At 32.5% G+C, this 26289-nt stretch overlaps 2 protein-coding genes across 2 annotated transcripts; one reads left to right on the plus strand and one right to left on the minus strand.

The window, feature by feature from the left end:
* The first annotated feature begins 22 nt into the window (after positions 1-22).
* On the plus strand, positions 23-15312 carry LOC141288234 (metal cation symporter ZIP8-like). Its single transcript, XM_073820344.1, has 7 exons — positions 23-153; positions 2117-2286; positions 2785-2907; positions 4414-4536; positions 6914-7103; positions 7244-7428; positions 9539-15312. Exons 1-7 carry the CDS (start codon positions 138-140, stop codon positions 9686-9688), a joined length of 957 nt encoding a protein of 318 aa, XP_073676445.1. The 5' UTR covers positions 23-137; the 3' UTR covers positions 9689-15312.
* Positions 15309-26262, minus strand: LOC141288233 (diacylglycerol kinase theta-like). Its single transcript, XM_073820343.1, has 14 exons — positions 26180-26262; positions 25870-25924; positions 24473-24534; positions 24156-24306; positions 22682-22720; positions 20708-20823; positions 19694-19845; positions 19449-19597; positions 19171-19349; positions 17496-17596; positions 17262-17408; positions 17051-17162; positions 16269-16421; positions 15309-15440 (listed from the first exon to the last, which is right to left on the minus strand). The coding sequence occupies exons 2-14, from the start codon at positions 25883-25885 to the stop codon at positions 15339-15341; spliced, it is 1479 nt and encodes a 492-aa protein (XP_073676444.1). The 5' UTR covers positions 25886-25924; positions 26180-26262; the 3' UTR covers positions 15309-15338.
* Between the last annotated feature and the right edge of the window lie 27 nt (positions 26263-26289).

Genomic DNA, 26289 nt, shown 5'->3' on the forward strand with positions numbered 1-26289 from the left:
CCCTGTTTTACTGAACCTCCAGGACAGAATGATACTGATCTTCGTGGTGAGTCTTCATCTATGTGCTTTATATTTGAACTTTCCACGTCTATAGTAGACCTTCCTGATGTAAACCAGCATACTCTTCAGTGTGAAGAATGGCAGAGACTCATGGTAAGTTTGCCACCTGAAAAAAGGTTATATATGAATTTTAATTAATACTATATATTAAATTACCTTGACAAGTAAAGTCATATTTCATCTCAATTTAAAGAAAATCTCAAACAATTATAATTATGTAGGATTTAAAATATATATATATATATATATATATATATATAAATATATATATATATATATATATATAAATATATATATATATATATATATATATATATATATATATATATATATATATATATATATATATATATATATATATATATATATATATATATATATATATATATATATATATATATATATATATATATATATATATATTATATATATATATATATATATATATATATATATATATATATATATATATATATATATATATATATATATATATATATATATATATATAAATATATATATATATATATATATATATATATATATAATAACTAGTGTAATACATGTATAGTTCATTGTTTGTTCATGTTAGATAACACATTAACTAATGTGTTACACCTCATTGTAAAATATTATCTTATTTTTGTACTGCTTTCATGCTTATTTAGCTAGTATGATAAGCAAATACTGTATTAATAATGAATATTTATAATGTTAGTAATATTAGTAATGAAAATCACAATTGAAAATAATGGCAATTAGTGTTAAATTACATATTAATTATTAGTGCTATTTTTGTAAAGCTTTTATGCTAATTTATATTAAAAACTTATTTAAACATATTTAAATAAAAACAGTATTTTTTTAAGTAAAAATACTTTATTACAGTAATGAAATTCCATATTAAGAATAATTATGCTACAGAAAATATAGAAACTGAAATATAGAAACAAACTTATTTTTTAGCTAGTTGCCAAGGCAAAATGTATCATATTTAATTATATTTATTTAGTCTAAACAATATACCAAAATAACTAAAATACTAAATAAAAAGCTATTAAAAACTATATGGACTAAAAACTAAAGCTTAAACTATTTTTTTTTAAATATAATAGTATCTCAATGTAATTTATTCCTGTGATCAAAGCACACTTTTCAGCATCATTACTCCAGTCTTCAGTGTCACATGATCCTTTAAAAATCATTCTAATATGCTGATTTGCTGTTCAAGAAATATTTATTATTATTATTTTATATTATCATCAATATTTAAAACAGTTGAGTACTTTTTTCAGAATGCTTTGATGAACAGAAAGATCTAAAGATCAGCACTTATCTGAAATAAAAAGCTTTTGTAACATTATACACTATACTGTTCAAAATTTGAGTCAGTATAATTTTTTAAGGAAAAACATATAGAAATGTAAATTTTCATTCAGCAAAGATGCTTTAAATTGATCAAAAGTGATAATAAATATATTTATAATGTACCAAAATTTCAGATAAATGCTGTTCTTCTGGACTTTCTATTCATCAAAAGAAACCTGAAAAAAATCTACTCTGTTTTTAACATATTACTAATAATAAATGCTTTATGAGCAGCAAATTAGAATATTAGAATGATTTCTGAAGGATCATGTGACACTGAAAACTAGAGTAATGATGCTAAAAATCCAGCTTAGAAATCACAGGAATAAATGACATTTTAAAATATATTAAAATAGAAAACAGTTATTCGAAATAGTACAAATATTTCAGAATTGTACTGTTTTTGCTGCCCTTTGGATCAAATTAATGCAGGCTTGGTGAGCAGAAGAGACCTCTTAAAAACATTAAAATTCTTACTGTTCAAAAACTTTTGACTGGTAGTGTACATGCACTATTTTTACACTGCTGTTTTTTTTAAACAAAGCTGTATAACAGTATAATTGACTAAAAAGGTACTGTAGTACAATGAAAATCAGTTGAGAATAATGGCAATTACAGACAATTATGTTTAGCTGTCTTGCATCTTTTTTATGCAAAACATAATTGTCCTTTTTCTTTCTGCACACAGTATGGGGATTTGGCTTCTTGGCTGTTACCATCATTAATCTGGCCTCCCTGCTGGGCCTGACTCTCATTCCTGTAACTAAAAAGCCATACTTCCCCAAAGTGCTTACCTACTTCATTGGTCTAGCTGTTGGCACGCTCTTCTCCAATGCTGCTCTCCAACTTATACCTGAGGTGAAATGCTTTTCCATTTTTCACTTTATTATTTACAAGTTTGCAAGCTTCCCCTGGAAGCGTTCTCCAAGTCATTTAGGTCAGTTTAAGGACAGTCTTCTAAGAGACTGTTGAAGGTCACATTAGTGGCATATGATTATGAACCCAGTAACCCATGGTTCATTCTTGCTTCATAGAAACACAGAAATCAACCTCCAACTAACAAGTTACCATATTACATCTTTAACTGCCTTCTTATCAGCACCATGATGCTGATGCTAATTATTCATGTTTATATTGATTAGATAGTGGATATAGATATAGATATTTGAAGAGTGAAAATGTGATGACATGATCGTTGCATGACGTAAAGTTTGTTTTGCAATGATTGAATGTTGTAATATTTATTTAGGTTTGCAGTTTAACTAGTAAAGTACATGTGTACATGGGGACCTCTGGGGAAAATCTGGTTTAACTTGCTCAAAGACACAATTATGTGATTAATACCTCTTTGAACAGGCCTTTGGGTTTGACCCAAGTGCAGACGGTTATGTTTTCAAAGCTGTTGGGATCTTTGGTGGATTCTACGCGCTGTACGTCACTGAAAAAATCCTCAGGATAATCCTCAAACCAGAACATGAGGTGGGTGTGAACGGTATACATGAATGGAAAACAGAATTTGGTAAAAATTTAATTTGGGGAAAAAAATAAAAAATTCATAGGGCTTTCAAAATAACATTTTTGTTACTATTTTGATAAATATCTGTTAAGTTAGTTAAGTTGATTTCAAGTAATTAGACATGCTTTGTGATTAATAACATTTTAATTAAACAGAGTCTAGAAAAAGTTTATCTTAATTTCATCTAATTTCGTTATCTACCAGAAAAATTATTTACCAGTATTTATTTACCAGAAAAATGTAAAAACAAAACACAGTATTTATGAAAAAAAAAACTTATTTAAATTATTTGTTACTTATTGTAAACAATTATTTACTTATTGATTTAATTATAATGAAACTAATAAAAGGAAATTCAGAAAATTAATGGAAAACAGAATTTAGTAGAAAAATAAAATATTTCATAGAAAAAAAATGTCATTTGTGTTAAAATTTTGATAAATATCTGTTAAGTTAATTTCAATTAATTAGACATGCTTTTCGATCAATAACATTTCATTTAACCATTAAAACAGTCTAGAAAAATTTAAACAGAATTTGGGGGGGAAAAATGGATTTCATAGGGCCTTAAAAAATTTTTCATTTTTGTTAAACTTTTAATAAATTGCTGTTAAATTATTTAAGCTTCGTGATTTTAATTAATTAGAAATGCTTTTTGATTAATCAAATTTAATTTAACCATTAAAACAGTCTTGAAAAATTCAAATGGAATTTGGAATTTTAATAAATTGCTGTTAAAATATTTTAATTTCATGATTTTAATTCATTAAAAGTTCTTTTTTATTATTAAAATGTAATTTAACCATTAAAACAGAGTCTAGAAATTGTTTTATTTAAAAAACAGAATATTTCATAGGGGCCTTAAAAATTGTATTTTTGTTCAAATGTTAATAAATAGCTGTTAAATTGTTGTTAAAAGTTTTTTAAGTTTTAAAATTGCTGTTAAAAGTTTCATGTTTTCAATTAATTAATTAGAGCAAAATTCATGTGATATCTTGATTACTTTTTCAGTCTTCATATCATTTTAAACTCATCAACAATAATAAAATACATAATTACACAGCTCTCTATAATACTCAATTCTGATTGGTCAGTCACAGCATTCTGCTTTCAAATATTCTCATGAAATATTTCACTTTGCAATCTTTTTCATATGTAAATTAATATTCATACTCAAATTAATCTAACACATCTGATATTCGCTAAACAGTAGTTGCATAATAATCAGGATGGTGTACAGTCAGCTGCTTATTATCGTTAAAACAGCTTCTTCAAGATGATAAAAGTTTATTTTGTGATAATGAACTGTTGAGTGTATATTATCTTGTACCTCATATACATATATAATTGCAATTAACTGCAAATAAACAGCAGAGCTTCCTTGATGGTTAATGTCAGATATGTTGTATATTAGCATGTATGTTATTTTAGACCATACAGTAATCTTATGATTAACTTTCCAACTTCAGCACGGCCACGGTCACAGTCACTTCCAGCCCTCAGAGAGCGTCCAACAGAATGGCGTCATCAGTTCGGTGGACTTTACCAGTAGCGACAAAGCCAGCATAACCTCTGACGTTTCAGTGGAGCAGGTACTGTACAACTGGCAAGATCTCACAAAAACCACACATTATGCCAAGAGATATGCCAATGGCCTAAATATAGCCAGAAGTTACATAAACAGTATAAAAATAGCAGTTTGGAAAAAAGAAAGTTACTGATTTATTTCCCCATGAAATGAAGCTAATACTTGAAATGGTACGTTTACTATAGTAAAACTACATTTTTACATTTTCTGCAGAAAATTTGAGTGGCTTTTTGTGTTATAACACCCTGTATAAAATCTCACAGGAACCTCAATTTTTTATAACTTCAAATTTGGAACAATTTTAGATTCAAAAATATTCAGTAAAATATTTATTTTAGATAAAATAAATATAAATAGTACTGTGCATTTTCTTTACAGTAAATTTAAACTTCTTAAAAAAAAAGAGCCCAACCTTATGTCTACATTTCAAAACTGTTTTGCACCAGAAAAATGATTTACTAGAATTTATTTACCAGAAAAATGTAAAAACAAAACCGTATTTATGAAAGAAACAAAAAACGTAGTAATTTCGCTTTGGATTGTTAAAACTGTTAAATTTAATGAAACTAATAAAATGAAATTCAGAAAATTAATGGAAAACAGAATGAAATTTGGGGAGAAAAAATTTAATATTTTATAGGGCTTTAAAAATGTCACTTTTGTTGAAATTTTAATAAATGTCTGTTAAGTTAATTAAGTTGATTTCAATTAATTAGACATGCTTTTTGATTAATACAATTTTAAAGACCATTAAAACAGTCTAGAAAAATTCAATTCAAAAATTTAAACGGAATTTGGTAAAAAGTTTAATGGATTTCATTTTGTTAAACTTTTTATCATAATAAACAGCTGTTAAATAGTTTAAGTTTTATGATTTTAAGTAATTAGACATGCTTTTTGATTAATAAAAAATTTAATTTAACCATTAAAAAAAATGTACTAAAAAACTGAATTTGGAAAAAAATAAAATGGATACCATAGGGCCTTAAAAAAATATTATTATTATTTTATAAATAGATGTTAAATTGTTTAATTTTCATGATTTCAAGTAATTAATTTAGACATACTTTTTGATTAATACAATTTTATTTAACCATTAAAACAGTCTAAAAAATCTAATTCAAAAATTTAAATGGAATTTGGTAAAAAATTAAATGGATTTCATAGGGCCTTAAAAATTTTACTTTTGTTAAACTTTTTATTATAATAAATAGCTGTTAAATTGTTGAAGTTTTATGATTTTAATTAATTAGACATGCTTTTTGATTAATAAAAAAATAAGTTAACCATTAAAACGGTCTAGAAAAATTTACGGAAAAACAGATTTTGAAAAAAAAAAGGATATCATAGGGCCTTAAATTATTATTATTATTATTATTATTATCATCATCATTATTATTTATAAATAGCTGTTAAATTGTTTAATTTTCATGATTTTAAGTAATTAGACATGCTTTTTGATTAATATACAATTTTATTTAACCATTAAAACATAGAACATTTTTAGCGGAAAAATGGAATTTGGAAAAAAAATAAAACGGATTTCATAGGGCCTAAAAAAATGTCAAAATATTAATTTTAAGAAACTGCTGTTAAAGCAATTTTGTAAGTTTCAGGATTTTGATTAATTAGACAGGCTTTTTGATTAATAAAATTTAATTTAACCATTAAAACAGAGTCTAGAAAAATCTAAACAGAAAAACAATTAAATGGATTCCATAGGGCCCTATAATAATTATAGACTTCCCCATATAAGCAATTATTTGAGTGGTTTAGTAAACACCGCTAATTTTTATGACATCTATACAGACTGTTTGATTGCCGCAGCAGTATGCGATTTAAAATTAGTTTAAGGTGTCTGCCATTATCAAATAAAGATAAATACTAATTATTTGTCATGACAACCAGGCTATTACTCTAAGTGCAACAGCAGACTGCGGTCAATGGTTAAACCAGACTCTCAGGTCATATGATAACAGCTGTCCTTCAGTAAGATCAAATACAGTAAGTTGCAAGCCCCTCCAATCAGCTGTTTAGCTGTTGTTAGCATTTAACACAACATGACTAGTGTGTTTAGTTTTAAAAAGCAGAATTAAGAAGTTCAGTGTCTACAAGTCAACTTACAGTCCAGCGGTAGAGACACACACAGCTGTGTTTGCTTTCATCTGTCACAGCTGCCAGCAGAAACAAGATTGTCTTCTGAGCTTTGACCTACATCACAAGCACCATGCATTTCGACCCTGAAACAATACAAAACGTTAGACCTCAGGGCTAAAAGTAAATAGCATTTGAAATATGAACCTAGGGTTGACGCTCAAGAGGGTACAGTAATGTTGTTAGTCGGAAATGAGGCTTTAATTTAGAGGTGGACTTCGTTGCAGGGGTCTTGCAGATGGCTCAGAGGAAGACGGCTGGCCAGTGTGAAGACAGTGGCATGGATGATTTCCCTCAGCGATGCTCTACACAACTTCATTGATGGACTGGCCATCGGTGCTTCGTTCACTGTATCTGTTCTTAGCGGCTTTAGCACGTCTATTGCTATCGTCTGTGAGGAATTCCCTCATGAGCTGGGTAAGAGACATACTGGCTCTTTTACTCAACCGGAAATGCTTTTACCTTTGTGCCGAACCACCTCTATGACTACTGCCCTTTGAATGTTGACACTTAAAAAAAAAATGTGAAGGATATTTGCGTTCTGTCTCCCTCTGTAGGTGACTTCATTATCCTGCTGAACGCAGGGTTGAGCATTCCCCAGGCCGTCTTCTTCAATCTGCTGTCTGCCATGTCCTGCTATGTGGGCCTGGTCCTGGGCATCTTGTTGGGTAGTGCTTTTGCCCCCAGCATCATCTTCGCCTTCGCTGGTGGCATGTTCCTTTACATCTCCTTGGCTGATATGGTAAGAGCAGTGTGGGTTAGAAAGTACAGCACATAATGTTTTATCACATTCATCAAAAAATTTTTAATCAGCAAGGGCAGATTAAAGGATTAGTTCACTTCCATAATAAAAATGCCCTGATGATTTACTCACCCCATGTTCATGTCTTTCATTCTTCAGTCGAAAAGAAATGAAGGTTTTTGAGGAAAACATTACAGGATTTTTCTCCATATAGTGGACTTTAATGGGGCTCAATGGGTTGAAGGTCCAAATTGTAGTTTCAGTACAGCTTCAAAGGGCTCTACACGATCCCAGCCGATGAATAAAGGTCTTATTTAGCCAAATAATCTGTCATTTTCTAAAAAAACAACCAAAAATGGATATATTTTAACCGACTAATGCTCATTTTGCACTACCTCTGGGTTGAGAATTTGTGGTTAAATGTATATAATTATTTGTTTGTTTTTTTAGAAAATGACTAATCGTTTGGCTAGACCTGTTTTCTTTGGCTAGGAGAGCTTTAGCTTTGTAGAGCCATTTGAAGCTGCATTGAAACTGCAGTTTGGATCTTCAACCTGTTGATCACCACCGAAGTCTATTATATGGAGAAAAATTCTGGAATGTTTCCCTCAAAAACTTTAATTTCTTTGCGACATGTACATCTTGGATGACTTGGGAGTAAATGATCAGGAATTTTTTTATTCTGGAAGCAAACTAATCCTCTAAAGTGAAAATAAAGACATAATGTTAGAAAAGATTTCTATATCAACACTGCAAAAAAAAAATTTCTCGGTTGTTTTCCAACACAAAAATAAACGAACAAACAAACGAAAAAACCCTAAATTAGTTTACATTTTTCTTTGAGAAACAAAATGATGCAAGATATTAAGTATTTCTGAAAGAAAAAGTATTAAAATAAAGTGAATTTATGCTTACAACAAGAAAAAAATAACTTGTTTTCACTGAATTGTTTACTTTTTTACCCCACTGGCAGATATATTTTCTTGTATGAAGCATAAATATTCATTTTTGTTTAGAAAACAAGACTTAATATTTTGTCATTTTGCTTCTCAAGTAACTGTATCTTGATTTAAGAATTTTTAGACATTTGTATTGGAAAAAAAGACAAAAATCCTGAGAATAAAAGTCAAAAAGAAAAGTTTCTTGAGTAGCAAAAAGGTATATTAGAATGAATTCTGAAGGATCAGGTGACACTGAAGACTGGAGTAATGGCTGCTTTGCCATCACAGAAATAAATTATTCTCTTAAATATATTAAAATAGTAAACACTTACTTACAATATCACAATATTTCAGTTTTTACTGTATTTTTGATCAAATTAATGCAGCTTTGGTGACATTTTTAAAAATCGATCCTTAAGCTTGTGACCGAAACAGTAATTCAATACTAGCATTCTTATAACATTAAGGGTTTTATTTCTGATGATTTGAGCTCAATAAGAAACATGGTTACTATTTTTGTCAGAATTTATTGCTTATCGGTAATAATCCTGACAAATTATTCTGGTCTAACAGTGACACCTAGAGACATGGAGGCAGCATTAAAAAAGTAGCTTTATTACAGATGCATTGTAGAAAGCAGTTTGCCTCAATACATTCTGTGACTAATAGCGGGCAACAATGAGATAAAGTGAGCAGTAGTTGGTCATGTCTCAAAATGGCTGCCCCCATAATGCGACCCCCACGTAAAAGAAAATTTGGCTTTAGGCCGTTCATTTAAAGGGACAGTTCACCTAAAAATGACAATTCTGTCATTAATTACTCACCCTCATGTCGTTCCGAACCTGTAAGACCTTCATTCATGTCCTTCCTACCTTTCTGGGCTATGAACATGTCAGTTGCATTGCTGTCTATGGAGGGAATGAAAATGAAAAATATCTTACTTTGGGTTCCAAAGATGAACGAAGGTCTTACAGGTTTGGAACAACATGAGGGTGAGTAATTAATGACAGAATTTTCAGTTTTGGGTGAACTATCCCTTTAAAAAGTGTACAAAAGTATTACTTATCCATTTAGGGTTAACTTAAAATAAGGAGAAAATGACTTTGACTCCACTTTGAATGATTAAACAGAGCATAAATGATAACCATCTTTCTCTCTCTTTTACCTAGCTGCCTGAAATGAACATGATTGCCAGCGAGCAAGCGCACAACACTAGGGCCGAAATCTTTTTTTTTGTGATCCAGAATGCAGGAATCCTGACAGGATTTGCCATGATTCTTCTCATCACATTGTTTGGTGGGAACATCAACCTGGGCTGAACCCTCGCTTCATACCGCCCTTAAAGGATTAGTTCACTTCCAGAATAAAAATGCCCTGATAATTTACTCACCCCCATATCATCCAAGATGTTCATGTCTTTCTTTCTTTATTCGAAAAGAAATTAATGTTTTTGAGAAAAACATACCTGGATTTTCCAGACGAGGAATAAGGGTCTGAAGTTTATATACTTTTTAACCAAAGTACACAGACGAAGAACTAACTACATGTGACCTTTCCAACATGTTTACATAATGTGTGAGGCATTTGTGGTTAAAAAGTATATAAATGTAAAAAAAAAAAAAATTTGAAAATGACAGATCGTTTCACTAGATAAGACCCTTATTCATTGGCTGGGATCGTGTAGAGCCCTTTGAAGCTGCATTGAAACTGCAATTTAAATCTTCAACATGTTGATCCCCATTGAAGTCCATTATATGGACAAAAACCCTGGAATGTTTTACTCAAAAACCTTCATTTCTTTTCAATTAAAGAAAGAAAAATAAGAACCATTTGGATGACATAGGGTGAGTAAATTATCAGGACATTTTTATTCTGGAACTGAACTAATCTTTAAATTCTGTGCCTATTCCAGACCATATTCTCATTTAAACTATTTATTTGAGAAGATACTACTTCATACTCTTTTTAAATCATTTATACCATGGAAACTTGAAAATCATTAGATGTAAAATAATTAGATGATATGCTGATTATTTTCAATGTATAATTCAAGCCATTTTATATTGTTGTAAATACTTGACTGACCTACTAATCATGTTTTGTAGAAAAAAAGGCACACGGACTGATTTATGGATCACATTTGGTGCTATATGACTGATCAAGTTTGTTACTTTGTACAATAGGAACTTCGAAAATCACGCAAAATAAAAAGACAGACTAAAACTGTACTAAAAAGTCCAAATTTATGTCTTTTTTTTCATTGGACACATCCATCTGTTATACAGCTGATGATATATCTATACATTTAGTTATTTAATATTCATTAAACACAATGTACACTTAAAAGCATTTTTAAAACAGTACAGTCAGTGCAATATCTTTACAGATCAAATTAAAAACATATTCTCTCCAAAAATATACATCTATATAGATCTCAGAACATTAATTCTAACCCACTTTACAAGTAATCAGAAAACTTCAATCACGCAAGGAGGTAAAATAACCTTAAACAGTTTCGACCGAACAAAGTTATCGAGTGAATCTCACAAAAAAAGGTAATATTTCATCATAAAATCAAATGTGAAATTACTTGGCTTTGTCATTATTTTCTTGATATTGTCTTAGAAGTACAGAATTGCAGTAATTTTTGTGCTCCCTTTAATGCAAATTAAAATTTTTGAACATCAAATAAAAATAATAATGACAAACACCAGTGGGATTTATGGAATTAACACACACAAAAAAATTGTTATTAAAATAATGTCAAAATGCCAAAAAATCTTAGTGGTCCTACAATTGTAATTTAAAATAATTACCTGGAATTTTTCCTTTGATTTTTAGGGTGAAATGTGACACGTTTTTTATGTGATTCACTCTATTAGGAGGCACATCAGCTCTAAATAGACCCAGAACAGCACGGTTCTACTTTATAGTCACTGAACCAGCAGAACAAACAGAATGGCATGGAGTTAAACACACGTATGGCAATACCGCGGAAGTTCTAGAAGCACTTAGTTATATGAGGCACTAAACGCAGAGCTCGAGCCAAACCACACCACAGAACAGCACGTTAGCCCGAGCGGTTGTCATGGCAACAGGCACAACTAATGCAGAAATCACCACGGTACACATCGCTGGCAAACCAATGACACAAGAGAGAAGACTGCATCTTCATCTTGGATATGAAAAGCCACCAAGACCTAAACCATCAGTCATAATATATATAAAACTGGTCTGCATCATATATGCTGAATGATATCCAATACTTGTTTCTTTCTCATTTTGGGCTGCTGATTCCAAAAATGTCACAAAATGTGTGCTTTTTGCCTTTCAACAAACATTTGTAAGGTAGAGATGCCTTGTATTTTCCTTTAAACACCAGAAAAGCTAAGATTAAACTATTAGTTCAGTTGTCAGATGGTTTTCACATGAATGATTCTGAATCCTGATTTCTGCTTTTTCCAGTTCCATTTAGACTATAGACTTTTATAGACTTTTTTGTCATTTAAACTTGACATTTGACTCAAAGCAAGCTTTCATATGTCAAAGCTGTCCTATTTTGTGAAAATCTCTTCATAATCTAAGGTTTTTTTTATTTGTGAACTCAGCATCTGTAGCAAATTAGGTAATATTGAGTCAAATCAACTGAGTTTAGATTTTTTTAAGATGCAGTGCTGTGTAATCTTTATAGACCTTAGTCAGGTTAGTACTATCACTTCTGGGATTGGGATTAAAATAAGGCTTGTACTTGTTCAATGGATTGAACTGGTATTTAACAAGATACCGATTGTTCAGCTGATGAAATGTCTCCCATAAAATGTCTGATGAAAACTTTCAGTAGACAAAAACTTTGTGGAAAGGTTTAAAAGTTGTGATAAACTGAGAATCGCGATTTTTCTTTTTCAAATAAGATAGAGTTCACGATTCAACCACAATGCTGAACTAAGCAAAATGACTTGTAATTTACGTAATTAACTAGGTTATGACAAAATATTAATTGTTGCTGTCTGTTCAGAAATGTTTGATTTGTTTGAATTAATTATTTTTTTAAAAATTCAGTTTTGGTGCCACGTTAAAAAATAAAAAAATCTAAAATTACAAGATTAAAGTAATATTTTGAGAATATAGTCTAAATTTTTCGAGAATATAGTCGAAATTTTTTGAGAAAAGTCCAAATATTTTGAGAATAAAAACATTAAAAAAAATTTGACTTTATTCTCAAATCACTGAACTTATTCTCAAAATATTTCCACTTTATGCTTGAAACATTTTGACTTTATTTTTGAAACATTTTGATGTTATTCTGGCAATATTTTGACTTTATTTTTTACAATATCTTGACTTTATTCTTGAAATATATTTCGACTTTACTCTCGAAACATTTCGACTTTACTCTCGAAACATTTCGACTTTACTCTCGAAACATTTCGACTTTACTTTCGAAACATTTCGACTTCATTCTCAAAATATTTTTATTTTATTCTCAAAACATTTTGATTTTTTTTTCTAAATATTTCAACTTTATTCTCATAATTTTTACTTTATTGTTGAAATATTTTTACTGTGTTGTCAAAATATTTTGACTTTATTCTCGAAACATTTCAACATTATTCTTGCAATATTTTGACTTAATTCTAGTAATTTTGACTTTATTCTCGAAACATTTCGACTTTACTCTCAAAACATTTTAACGTTATTCTCGCAATATTTTGACTTTATTCTCGTAATTTTGACTATTCTCAAAATATTTTGACTTTATTCTCACAATATTATGACTTTATTCTTAATATCGCAATATTTCAGCTTTTTTTCTCAAAATACTTTATTTTCACAAAATTTCAATTTTAATATCAAAACGTCAGGACTTTAATCTTGTAATCTTAGATTTCAATTTTTTTTAACATGGCACTAAAACGGCAAAGTAACATCCTAACTACAAATGGTTGAAAAGACTTTATTTATCTGTTTCATACCAAAACATGATAACTGTTTTTTCTGTGTCAAAAAAGTGTGAACACATAGGAATGTTCTGGTATGACTTTATCAAAGATTTAATGACAGACAAATCATTGTCATTTATAAATAAGATCCTGTGGGTGTTTAAATCGAGATCGCAATCTTTCAATAACTAATCGTTCAGCTCTAGTTGTGAATTGTTTAAAATATATAATCTAGGATCTTTATCCACATTATTCTTCAGTGTGCAAGTCTATGGGTGAGACTTCTGGTTCATTAGCCGCAAATAATGAGAATAACAACAACATGCAGTAAACAGTACAACTGTTTGCACTACAAACCAGTGTGCTCATAATTAAGATAACACATTAAGATAATATGGTAAAACACACCAATCTGCAATATCAAGCAGCAAAACAAGCTGATTGTATGCGGATGAGACCGGAAGCCAGACCCATACAAATTACAAATGGCCATGGGAAGAAAATTTGGATAATATGGCATCTAACTCGACTAAGGTCTATTCTGAATATTCCCAGACACAATCCACGAAGTGCAGGATGAAAGCAGGCGCAAGACTTTGGAAGATCTTGGCAAAACTTGATTCTAAAGAGTGATGTGTTTCAGTGAGACGAGGTAGATGAGGTCAGACAGTCGTCCCGTAGGTGGCCGAGGCTGCTCCCTGCATCCAGCACGTTTACAGGGCAACAGCCTGCCAATAATACAAGCCTGATGGGGTGCGGAGTGTCTAACTGATCACACATACAAAATCTAAGGCCAGCCTCATGAATCCAGGGCTGACCAGTCACTGTACACAAACCACATATACACTAGCCAATATATTACAGCACTGCGCTCGTCTCTAGTTTTAGCTTTACAACAGGACGAGTAGCTTTACACGACTGTCAACTATGTCAGATAACAGTAACATATTTATTTACTTACAAATCAATGCTTTCACTAGAACATGATAAAGCTACGTTGAATTAAAGGTTCATATGACCAGTTACACTAACTGGCACCATGTTAAATACCGCATATGCTACGTAATCTTGCATGGAATGTTTTATCAAGTATCGTACGGCATTACATCACTATTAACACCAAAAGTGGTGCGTATGTCCACAAACATCGCAGGGAATTTACAAACATTCATCAAAATCCACAACTCTTAAGCATTTCACAGTATTTTTCGGTACCACACTTGTTCAAAAAGCTATTGATATTTATCCGCCTTACAAAACGGCTGTCACGACGCCAGATTGTTTCTCACGTTTTGGCGAGGCGCATGATTGCGCCTCCGGTCTCACAGCTGAGAGAGCTACAAAATTAATATACAAAGACGATTATCTCTCCCCGATCCACTTATACAATCAAATGTGCTCTTAATGGAGAAGAACTAGAGTCGTTTGTACATTTATACTGCATTATTTTGGTTCAGATTCTTGTAGAAAGCTACTAGGGGGCTGCTATTGCAAATAAACCTCGAGACATTAACAAAAATCATTCTTAAGATAAAAATGGTGACCAGGTGAGTCACAGTATGTACCATAAACCAAAAAGGCCACCATTGTATGTTAAATGCAAATGATAATCTTAACTTGGCGACAGCATTTTTTGGCATTTGTGATGAGCACAATGTGATTAAATACTGGTTGCTTATTAATGTGCCGTAGCATTTCAGTGATGGACTACTTTAAGACAATGTTCCCTTTGAAAAGAAGACGCGGTTTGGCAATCAAAATAAAACCAACAAAAATTGTACACCAGCATGATTCTAAGGCAAAACAGGCCGGAAACAGGCCGAGGGCAGCTAAAGTCCTGAGAAACAGACTGCAGTGCTATCGTCAGACAGGGCATTTGAACACTACAGACTATGAGATGATAGAGATGTCTGCGTAACACTTTCTAGTTCAGCTAAAGTCATTGAAGAACAAAGAACAGGGGACAGACTAAAAGAAAAGTTGTCAAGGTGACAGTAAAGGGCTGTCAATGAAGTGTTTGTGCGGTTTGTCACTGCCCACCATCGCTGGGAGCCGGACTGTCGGAACGACTTTCCTTCAAACTGCCTGACTGTTTCTTCTGCTTGGCTTTGGACTTTCTCAGCATGCTCACCTAGAACAGAGAACAAAGCCTTTTTAGATACACAGAACTTTCTTTTAGAACTAAAGACTAACAGAACTTGAGAAGGCAAAATTCTGGAATGGAAGGACAATTCTAGAAAATCTGTATCTGAAAGAGTTAGTTCACCCATAAATTAAAATTAGCCCATTATTTACTCACCCTCAAGGCATCCTAGGTGATTATGACTTTCTTCTTGCAGATGAATCCAGTTGGAGTTATATTTAAAATTGTCCTAGCTCTTTCAAGCTTTTTAATGGCAGTGGAGGTTGGGGTTTGAATAAAGGCCTTCTGTAGCGAATCGATGCATTTTTGTAAGAAAAATATCCATATTTAAAACGTAAAAATTACTTTTCTCTAGGTTGCGCTAACTGTTGTACTTGGGAGGCGTTTTGGGTGGATGACGTAGGACGTATGCGTTGCGCACCCGCTGCTGTGAAGTGACGAATGTGGAAGCGGAGAGAGCAAAACAAAACACCAGTCACAAATTAGAAGTACAAAAGGAGAATTTGTAAAGAAAGTTGTTGGAGGATTTCGATATAACCCAACCCAAAAAGTTTGATATAACTTTTTATTATGGATGGATTCGCTTTATTGGACTTCTTTTGTACTGTTAAACAGAAACACCCACTCACTGCCATTATAAAGCTTGGAAGAGCTGTGACATTTTTTTAATATAACTCTGAAAGAACAGTCATATAGACCTAGGATGTGTTGAGGGTGAGTAAATCATGGGCTAATTTAAATTTTGGGTGAACTACCCCTTTAAGCTAAAAACTGAACCAAACAGGCAAATGGGGGAGTCAAAGTATATAAAAGCACCTTTGGTCCAGCAGCTGAGATGATGATCTGTCCAGGTGATTGTATCCAGGGTTCTCCATCCACCTGCACTGGAATGGGTTTGTTCACAGTGATACGAATGTAGCTGCCCTGAGCGATACGAATGCCAGAACGCAGCCCACTCTGAACCTGACCCTAAAAAAATTAACAATTAACAAAAATGAATTAATCGCTGTATGAAGCATTTTTGGGTATAACATGTTACAGTTTACTTTATTTTACTATCCTCACTTACATAAATAAACTATAGTGTCTTGCACCCACTAGCAAAAAATATATTTTTTAAAAATGCTGTTGTTTCGAACTGAAAAGTGTCACTGATTCCACAAGAATATTAAGCAGCACAACTGTTTTAACAACATTGATAATAATAAGAAATGTTTCTTAAGCACCAAATTAACATATTAAAATTATTTTTTAAAGATTATTTGACACTGAAGACTGGAGTAAAGGCTGTTGAAAATTCAGATTTGCCATCACTGGAATAAATTAGATTTTAAAAAATAAAATAAATTAAAAAAAAAGAAAAAAGAAAAAGCAGTTATTATAAACTGTAATACTTTTTAACAATATTACTATTTTTACTGTGTTTTTGATCAAATAAACACAGACTTAGTAAGCATAAGACAATTCTTTTAAAAACATGGGAAGCGGTTGAGTAATTAATGGCAGAATTTTCATTTTTGGGTAAAATATCCCTTTAAAGGTGAAGTGTGCAAAATAAATCAACACATAAAAGACAGAAAGAAAGCATCAGAACCCACCATGTGCACCACACCGGTAACTCCCACAACTTCCAGCATCCCATCATCTATCCTTGGCCGCCCAAACCGCGAGTCGCTGTCTGAACCCCACAGGTCAGCACCAGAACCCCAGCTAGACACACATACAGCAGCTTTAATCTTCAACAACAAACTCAGGTGTGTGGAAGTGTCACAGTGGAAGTGTCTTTGTGTGAGACTGATGTGTGTTTACCTGGGAATGTTGAGGAATATCAGTCCCTCTATACTGGGCAGCTCCACCTCCTGTCTGTCCACTTGCAGTCTGATGTCTTTATGAAGGTTTCGTGTGTGACTCAACTTCTGGAGGCCCACTTTTACATACACACCTTTATTGTGGAACCTGCCAAAACAATGCCAAAATCAAAATACCACACTCACCTAAATTGTGAGCCAAAAAGCCACCCTTTTGAGGTGAAATAGTACTCACCTGCTATTAAACTTGTCTGGGTCCTCCTCACGTGCATGATGAAAATCCAGACTCAGCTCAGCATCAATTCCAAGCCCAAAATAATTATTCATGTGCACAATCTATAACACAGACAGATACAACCCTGTTATGATCGATTCTTCACGTTAATACCTTGCAAAATGTGTGCAGTGGCAAATTCCTAAGCAGAGCTAAAAGCATTAAGAAATAAGAAATAAAAAAAGAACATTTAATGTATAATTATTTATTATATTTTTATAGAGTACCCTATCAACCATTTAGCAAGACCTACATCTCTGTATCAGAACATCATACAGAAATGTAAATCTTATCTAATTATTAAAACACGATCAGGGTTAGGATAAGTGACTGCCTAGTGCTGAGTTTTGCCATGTCAATCATCACTCACATTTTCTTCAAAATGTACATATCTAGTTATTATTATTTTAATAATACTACAATTGAAGTCAAAAGTTTACATATACAGTACCTTGCAGAATCTGCAAAATGTAATTTTATTTTACCAAAATAAGACGGATCATACAAAATGCATGTTATGTTTTATTTAGTACTGACCTGAATAAGACATTTTACATTAAAGATATTTACATATAGTCCACTAGAGAAAAAAAAAGAGTTACATTCATAAAAATTACCTTGTTCAAGTTTACATACGCTTGATTCTTAATACTATGTTGTTACCTGAATGATCCACAGCTGTGTTTTTTTGTTTGTTTGTTTTTGTTTAGTGATAGTTGTTTATGAGTCCCTTGTTTGTCTTGAACAGTTAAACTGTCTGCTGTTCTTCAAAAAAATCCTTCAGGTCCCACAAATTCTTTGGTTTTTCGTTTTTTTTGTGTATTTGAACCCTTTCCAATATTAACTGTATGATTTTGAGATCTATCTTTTCACACTGAGGACAACTGAGGGACTCATATGCAACTATTACAGAAGGTTCAAATGCTCACTGATGCTTCAGAAGGAAACAATGCTTTAAGAGACGTGGATGAAAACTTTTGAACAGAATGAAAATGTGTACATTTTTCTCATTCTGCCTAAATATAATATCTTTTTCATTCAGTTTTGTCATTCAGAAGGTACATGTTTCCCAGAAGACAAAATAAGTTACATTTACCCTGATCTTCAAATTCCAAAAGTTTTCAACCCCCGGATCTAAACGCATCTTTTTTTTTTTTTTTTTTTTTTTCCTTCTGGAGCATCAGTGAGCATTTAATTATTCTATACTAGTTGCACATGAGTCCTTCAGTTGTCCTTAGTGTGAAAAGATGGATCTCAAAATCATACGGTCATCGCACAAAAATGCTGAAAAACGAATTTGGACCTGAAGGATTTTTTAGAAGTAAACTCATGAACAACTATCACTAAACAAAACAACAAAAAACAACACAGCAGGCATCACTCAGGTAACAACACAGTATAAAGTGTATGTAATTTTTTTAACAGGGTCATTTTTATAAATACAACTATTATTTTCTCTTGTATTCTTGTATTTCTTTATGTAAACATCTTCTATGTGAAATATCTTATTCAGGTCAGTACAAATTAAAAAAATAACATGCATTAAATAATGTACATTTTGCAGATTCTGCGAGATGTATGCAAACCTTTGACTTCAACTGTAATAATTATTGTAATTTGGTGACTGATGATGTACCTTGGGTGGCTCTAGGAAGCCATTCTCTTTGCCATCCTCTGTCATTTCCTGTGCATCCAGAAGAATTGTCCAGCGGTCCATTTGCACTTCCTCTGCCTCATCCACAGACAGCAGGATGCTGAAGGGGTCCTCACCGCTGTAGCCCGCCCCCCATCGCAACACCCGAGCCAGATCGTTTCCTAACAAACACATGCAGCAGAACTGAGCACAAACAACAATGGATGCTAACATAGACAGAAAACTAGAATTAAATTAGTGACATTCCCTCCATCACTTACCTGTGCCCAATGGTATGATGCTGATCGCTGGCTCAGGACAGGCGATTTTGTGCCGGATGGACTCCAGAACCCCCAGCACCCATCCCACTGTGCCGTCTCCTCCACACACCAGAATACGAAAGTGAGGGATGTCTCTAAATGTGTGCAGCCTGTACAATACACAAATTTGTATGTGAGAAGCGAAATTACTGTATTTAGCCATCATGTCTGCATCTGCCATTATTCAAAAGGAAATTTGGTCTAACCCAGGAAGTGGTCCTCCGCTGGTAAGCTCAAAAACTTGGTGAGGGTTTAGAAGTTTCCGGAAGCTGTATAAGATCTCTCTGCCCTTTAGTCCACCACTTTTAGGGTTGACAAAGACTAGCAAGGGGCAACTTCCTTTGGCCAGCTTGCTTTGCTGTGAAGAAAGAAAATAATGTAGGTTACATTTGTATGTGAAGTGACTGTCTATTGTCCACTAGAGGGCAGAAGCATCTAAAAATTGGGCCATGTGACCTACTGATCACATTTAAATCAATACAGGTGATTATTTTGAATCAGCTTCTGGTCCCACTGCTTTTATATCCAATATGTGAACCTGGGCCACAAAACCAGTCATAATGCTGATGATACACTAGGCAACTTTTTGAGCAATGTTGCCGGGCAACTTTGGCAAATGTTGCCGTAAATGGGCAGCCAGGTGTGATACAGAGCCCACCACAGATCTAAATTTTCCAGATAGAAATGTTACCCATTCTCAATGAGAAAGTGCCCAAGAAACATTGCTCAAAAAAAGTTGCCCAGTGTATCATCAGCATTAAGGGTCAATTTTTGGACATTTGGAATGTATACATAATCTGAATACTGAATAAATAAGCTTTCCATGGGTGTATAATTTGTTATGCAAATATAACAATATTTGGCTAAGATACAACTATTTGAAAATCTGCAACCTGAGGGTGCAAAAAAAAAAAATATTGCAAAAATCGCCTCTAAAAATTTTTTAAATGAAATTCTTAATGCATATTACAAATCAAAAATTAAGTTTTGATATATTTACCGTAGGAAATTTACAAATTATTTTCATGGAACATAATCTTTACTTAATATCCTAATGATGTTTTTGCAGTCCAGGGTCACATATATGAACACTTATAAAGGATAGTTCTATAAAAAATATTTTTGCAGAAGAAAGTAGGTTGTACAGGTTAGGAATGACATTAAAATGAGTAATGAGAGTTGTCAGATGTACAGTATGGCTTTGCAAAAAGATTATGTACCATGATCTCAGGTATGACAAGTGAGCAGAGCTGTTTGCCACTGACGCTGGTGTCTTTGGCCAGCATGTAAATCCTCTCTGCCTCTGAGAAACAGCTGATCTGCAGAACCACAGCACCTGAAAACAGCACAGCAGCTCAATTATGCTAACACCTGCTCACACCTGGGACACAATTATTTTTAGCTCTGAGCACATTATTATTTTTACCTCCTATCATGAAATGATGGAACAAGACGAAGAGACAAAAGTCCCAAATGCAAGCCTCTATATATCTCACTACGGTAAGTTGGGGCTCAGTATGATTTTTTTTTTAAATGCAAGAATTTAATACTTTTATTCAGCAAAGATACATTAAATTTGCTTAAAGTAACAATAAAATTACAAAATGTTACAAAAACACTTATTTCAAATGCAGTTCGTTTGAGCTTCCTTTAAAAATATAATTTCATATGTCATGGTTTCCAGTCCACATCAGAGGAATTAATTTGAAAATACATTAAAATAGACAAAAGTTAAATTAAATTGTAAAAAATTCATTATATTACTGTTTACTGTATTTTTGATCAAACAAATGCACCATTAGTGATCATAAGAGAAGTCCTTTTCAACTTTTGAAAACAATTTAAAATAGACTACTAATTCACTGCTGTTCAAAAGTTTGGGATCAGTAAGATTTTTTATGTTTTTTTTAAAGAATTCTCTTATGCTGAACAAGGCTGTATTTACTTGATCAAAAATACAATTATATTACACATTAAAACAATAGTTTTCTATTTTAATATACTTCAAAATGTAATTTATTCTTGTGATGCAAAGCTGATTTTTTTTTTTTTTGAATCTGTGATTCTTTTTCAAGTTTCTTTGAAGAATAAAAATAGCATTTATTCAAAACAGAAATGTTTTCTAACAACATAAGTCTTTGATATCACCTTTTTTAAATCAATTTAACACCTTAAATTTATCCTTGGTAAATAAAAGTATTCATTTCTTTAAAAAAAAGAAAGAAAGAAATAATAATAATTTACTGACCGCAAACTTTTGAAAGATTTCTATATAAATAAATGCTGTTCTTTCTAACTTTTATTTATTAAAGAATCCTGAAAACACAACTGTTTTCAACACTGATAATAAATCAGCATATTAGAATGATTTTTGAAGGATCATGTGACACTAAAGACTGGAGTAATGATGCTGAAAATTCAGCTTTGCACCACAGGAATAAATTACATTTTAAAACATATTCACATAGAAGAGTTATTTTAAACTGAAATAACTTCACAATATTACAGTTTTTCTGGATTTTTGATCAAATAAATGCAGCCTTGATGAGCATAAGAAACTTTTTTTAAAAACATTAAAAATCTTACTGATTGCAAACTTCTGAACAGCAGTGTATTTAATTATAATATATAACTCAAAATTCACAAAAACAAAGCACTTTTATGTACTGATCATCCAGAAATTTCTATTTTGCAATTTTACACACCTTTTTTTTACTTGTAAAGTACAATAGGAAACGACAGGAAATCATACAGAGAAGCCAAATAATAGCTCTAGGTGTCAAAGCGTATGTGTTAACCGCTACATATTTTAAGACCTCCGCACAAACCAACACCCTGCTGCAACAACAATATAAAAAAAACAATCGAAGCATCAAGGCAAGTGAGCCAGTGGGCATGTGGTGGATGATTGAGAACAACCGGCAGTTCAGAGCGTTTGTGTGCAGAACAAGGGCTCTCATTTAGAGAGCACTGAGAGTAGGCCAGACTGTGGCCCATGCACACAGCAGGCAGTTTGTTCTGCAGTACGCACCAGCGACCTTCAGTGTTATCAAATAAAGTCATGCAGTTCAGTTGTGCTCAGAACAAAGATGGACATTATGAGCCACCGCTAAAGGAGGGATGCATTTCCTGTGACAAGGAAACAGGCCGTTCTCCCACAGAACCCTATGATTTATGAATGCGGTTTCTCTTACCTTGTCCAGAGTACACGTGGGTGATGCTGACCAAATGACCTGGGTGGGGTAGAGTGTGGGAAACACAGACAGTAAAATGAAAATTTTCATCGTAATACTCTTGTGAAAAACACGGAGACACACGGAAGAGATTTTTTATTTAGTACTGACCTGATTAAAATATTTCATATAAAACATGTTTTTATATAGTCCACAAGAGAAAATACCAGTTTAATTAAAAAATGAGAAAATAACCCAGTTCAAAAGTTTACATAGACTTGATTCTTAATACTGTTGTTACCTGAATGATCCACAACTGGTTTTTTTTGTTGTTCATGAGTCTCTTGTTTGTCCTGAACAGTTAAACTACCCGCTGTTTTTCAGAAAAATCCTTCAGATCCCACAAATTCTCCGTTTTTTCAGCATTTTTGTTTATTTGAACTCTTTCCAACAATGCCAGTGTGAAAAGATGGATCTCAAAATTAAACAAAGGACAACTGAAGGACTTGTATGCAACTATTACAGAAGGTTAAAACGCTTACTGATGCTCCAGAAGGAAACACAATGCAAAACTTGCGAAAACTTTGTGAATTTTAAAAGATCAGGGTAAATTTAACTTATTTGGTCTTCTAGGAAACATGTAAGTATCTTCTATAGCTTCTAAAGGGCAGTACTAAATAATAAAAAAGAAGATATTATTATAGAAAAAATGTACACATCTTCTGTTTAAAGGTTTACACCCCCGGCTCTTAATACATACTTTTTCCTTCTGGAGCATCAGTGAGTGTTTGACCTCAGTGTTGAAAAATTTATTGTTGGAAAGGGTTCAAATACACAAAAATCCTAAAAAAACAAAGAATTTGTAGAACCTAAAGGATTTATTGGGGACTCATGAACAACTATCACTAAACGAAAAAAAACAAAAACACATCTGTGGATTATTCAGGTAAGAACACAATATTAAGAATCAAGCGTATGCAAAGTTTTGAACAGGGTAATTTTTAAAAATGCAACTTTTATTTTCTCTTGTGGACTACATGTGAACATCTTTTATGTGAAATATCTTATTCAGGTAAGTACTAAATAAAAATAACATGCATTTTGTATGATATATTGTTAAAATAATAAACATTTTGCAGATTCTCAACTGTATCTTAATTTGTGTTCTGAAGATGAACGAAGTTTCTTACAGGTTTGGAACGACATGAGGAATTTTCATTTTTGGGTGAAGTATCCCTTTAACTCTCCCATCACAATAAATGCCCAGCAGTCACTTTATCATCCGTTCTAATCCCTCCCAGTAGAGCGGCGACAGGCATATTTACGATGAGTACACAAGACGCCATATCTCAGACTTATAGGTCATCATTGTTTAAGGACAATTTCATGGAAAGATTAATAAAATCCTAAGAGACTGACAAGACGAATGGCTAAAATCCAATGGATCTGAGCGGTTTAAATCTTGAGCCCACACATCATAAACACACAGACTCACTTTTGACTGCGAGGTGTTCGGATAGCAGTTGAGTGTATTCCTCTTTTTCAAGCTGTGTTGGAAAGCCTCCCAGGAGCAGATTGACTTGTGCCACTCGATTCCTGCTTTCGTCAATGTAAAACCGTGTCTGATTCATCTGTCGCAGTGATGTCTGAAAGTCACAAGCTCAGAATCAGAGTTTGAGCTGACCAAGAAGCTCTCATCTATTCCATAACAAGCACACTCACTGTTAGATAAGTGTGCTGTGCTTATCAGGGCTCATCACCTTGAGTGTTTTCCAAATGCCAAGCAAAATCATTATGACCCGCCTCACATACCTTCCGTATCTCCTGCAGTTTGTCCAGTAAAATCTCCTGACCGCTGAGGACTTGCCGTTGTACTGAAGATGGATAAGAAACGCAAGGTCAGGATATCGTAAAACACATTTTTCTAAGCTTTTCTGTGTTGTAAGGGTTTGCATAACAAATGCATTCAATATCAATCAGATTTTTTTAAGCTGGTACGCCCATTTTCCATAAGCTGGTATGATTTAGGATCTTCATGAAATGTCTGCAAAATACATTTGTTTTGTTAAATTCATCAATGGTCGTTTAAAACAACACCCTTTTTACCTTGCCAAAAACAGCTCTGTTTACAGTGACCGGTTTTGGTGTATGGCTCTTTAAATGATAATGAGCTACTGCTCACCCTGCCCCACTGTTCTGTTTTTTGTGTATTTGTTGGCGCGTTACCATTAAAGACAAAACTAGTCCACAGCATTCTCAGTGGCTCCGATGTCAGGAGAAGATAAAGACTATATATGTGTGTGTGTGTGTGTGTGTATATATATATATATATATATATATACACACACACACACACAAACACAGAAATATTGATATTGAAATTCTTGAACAGTAAGAGTTTTAATGTTAGAAGTCTGTTTTCTATTGAATATATTGAATGCATTTGTTCCTGTGTGCAAAACAAAATTTTCAGCATCATTACTCCAGTGTTCAGTGTCACATGTCAGAAATCGTTCTAATATGCTGATTTTCTGTTCAAGAAAACATTTTCTATTATTATTATTATCATCATCATTATTACATCAATAGTACATTTTTTCAGGACTACTTGATTAACAGAAAGATCTAAAGATTTATCTGAAATAAAAAACGCTTGTAACATCATACACTATACCACTCAAAAGCTTGGAGTCAGTATTTTTTTTTTTGAAAATAAAGAAATTATAGAAATAATACTTTTATTTAGCAAGGATGCTTTAAATTGTTAATTTATGGTAAAGACATGTTACAAAAGATTTCTATTTTAGATAAATGCTGTTCTTCTGAACTTTCTATTCGTTATTTAGCAGTTTTTAACAAAAGTTTTTTTTAACAGCAAATCAAAATATTAGAATGATTTCAGAAGGATCATGTGACTAGAGTAATAACGCAAAAATTTTTGCAAAAAAGCTTTGAAATCACAGGAATAAATTACGTTTTAAAAAATATTCAAATAGCAATTATTTTAAATAGTACAAATATTTCAAAATTTTACTGTTTTTGCTGCACTTTGGATAAAATAAATGCAGGCTTGGTGAGCGGAAGAGATTTCATTTCAAAACATTAAAAAAACCTACTGTTCAAAAACTTTTGACTGGTTGTGTATATATAAAATAAAAATATAATAATAAAATAAATAAAAATAATAAAACCTACGTAAGAGATCTTACCTTGTTTGCTGCTCATGAAAACTTCTACAAGGTTGAAGTCAGCTGGATTTTCATTCTATGGACATTTGCAGAAAATGTGGATTAACATACAAATTGTGCATAAAGTACAAATAACTAGCTTTTGCATTTTCTGAAAAATATATTGTGGCGTTTGTGTGCAAAAGTTCCTGCTAGGATACAAGGATGTTGCATGTAATTGCTTTGTGTTAGGCAAAAACCTTTTAAATGGCTTATGGTGCAGATTTCCATGTTTTAAGTGTTTGTTCAAATAGACCTAAATTGTGTTTTTGAGAATTAAATTCCAATTTACCCGTTTTCCTATTCGTGAGTGCACTTCCTTCACGATAGAGTCTACTGTGCTGCTTTTCCCAGCAGTAACTGAGGTGACTTCAGCCCTGAAACACACGTGAAAGAACTTTC

This window comes from Garra rufa, chromosome 16 (genome assembly GCF_049309525.1).
Source record: "Garra rufa chromosome 16, GarRuf1.0, whole genome shotgun sequence".
NCBI classification, from domain to species: domain Eukaryota; kingdom Metazoa; phylum Chordata; class Actinopteri; order Cypriniformes; family Cyprinidae; genus Garra; species Garra rufa.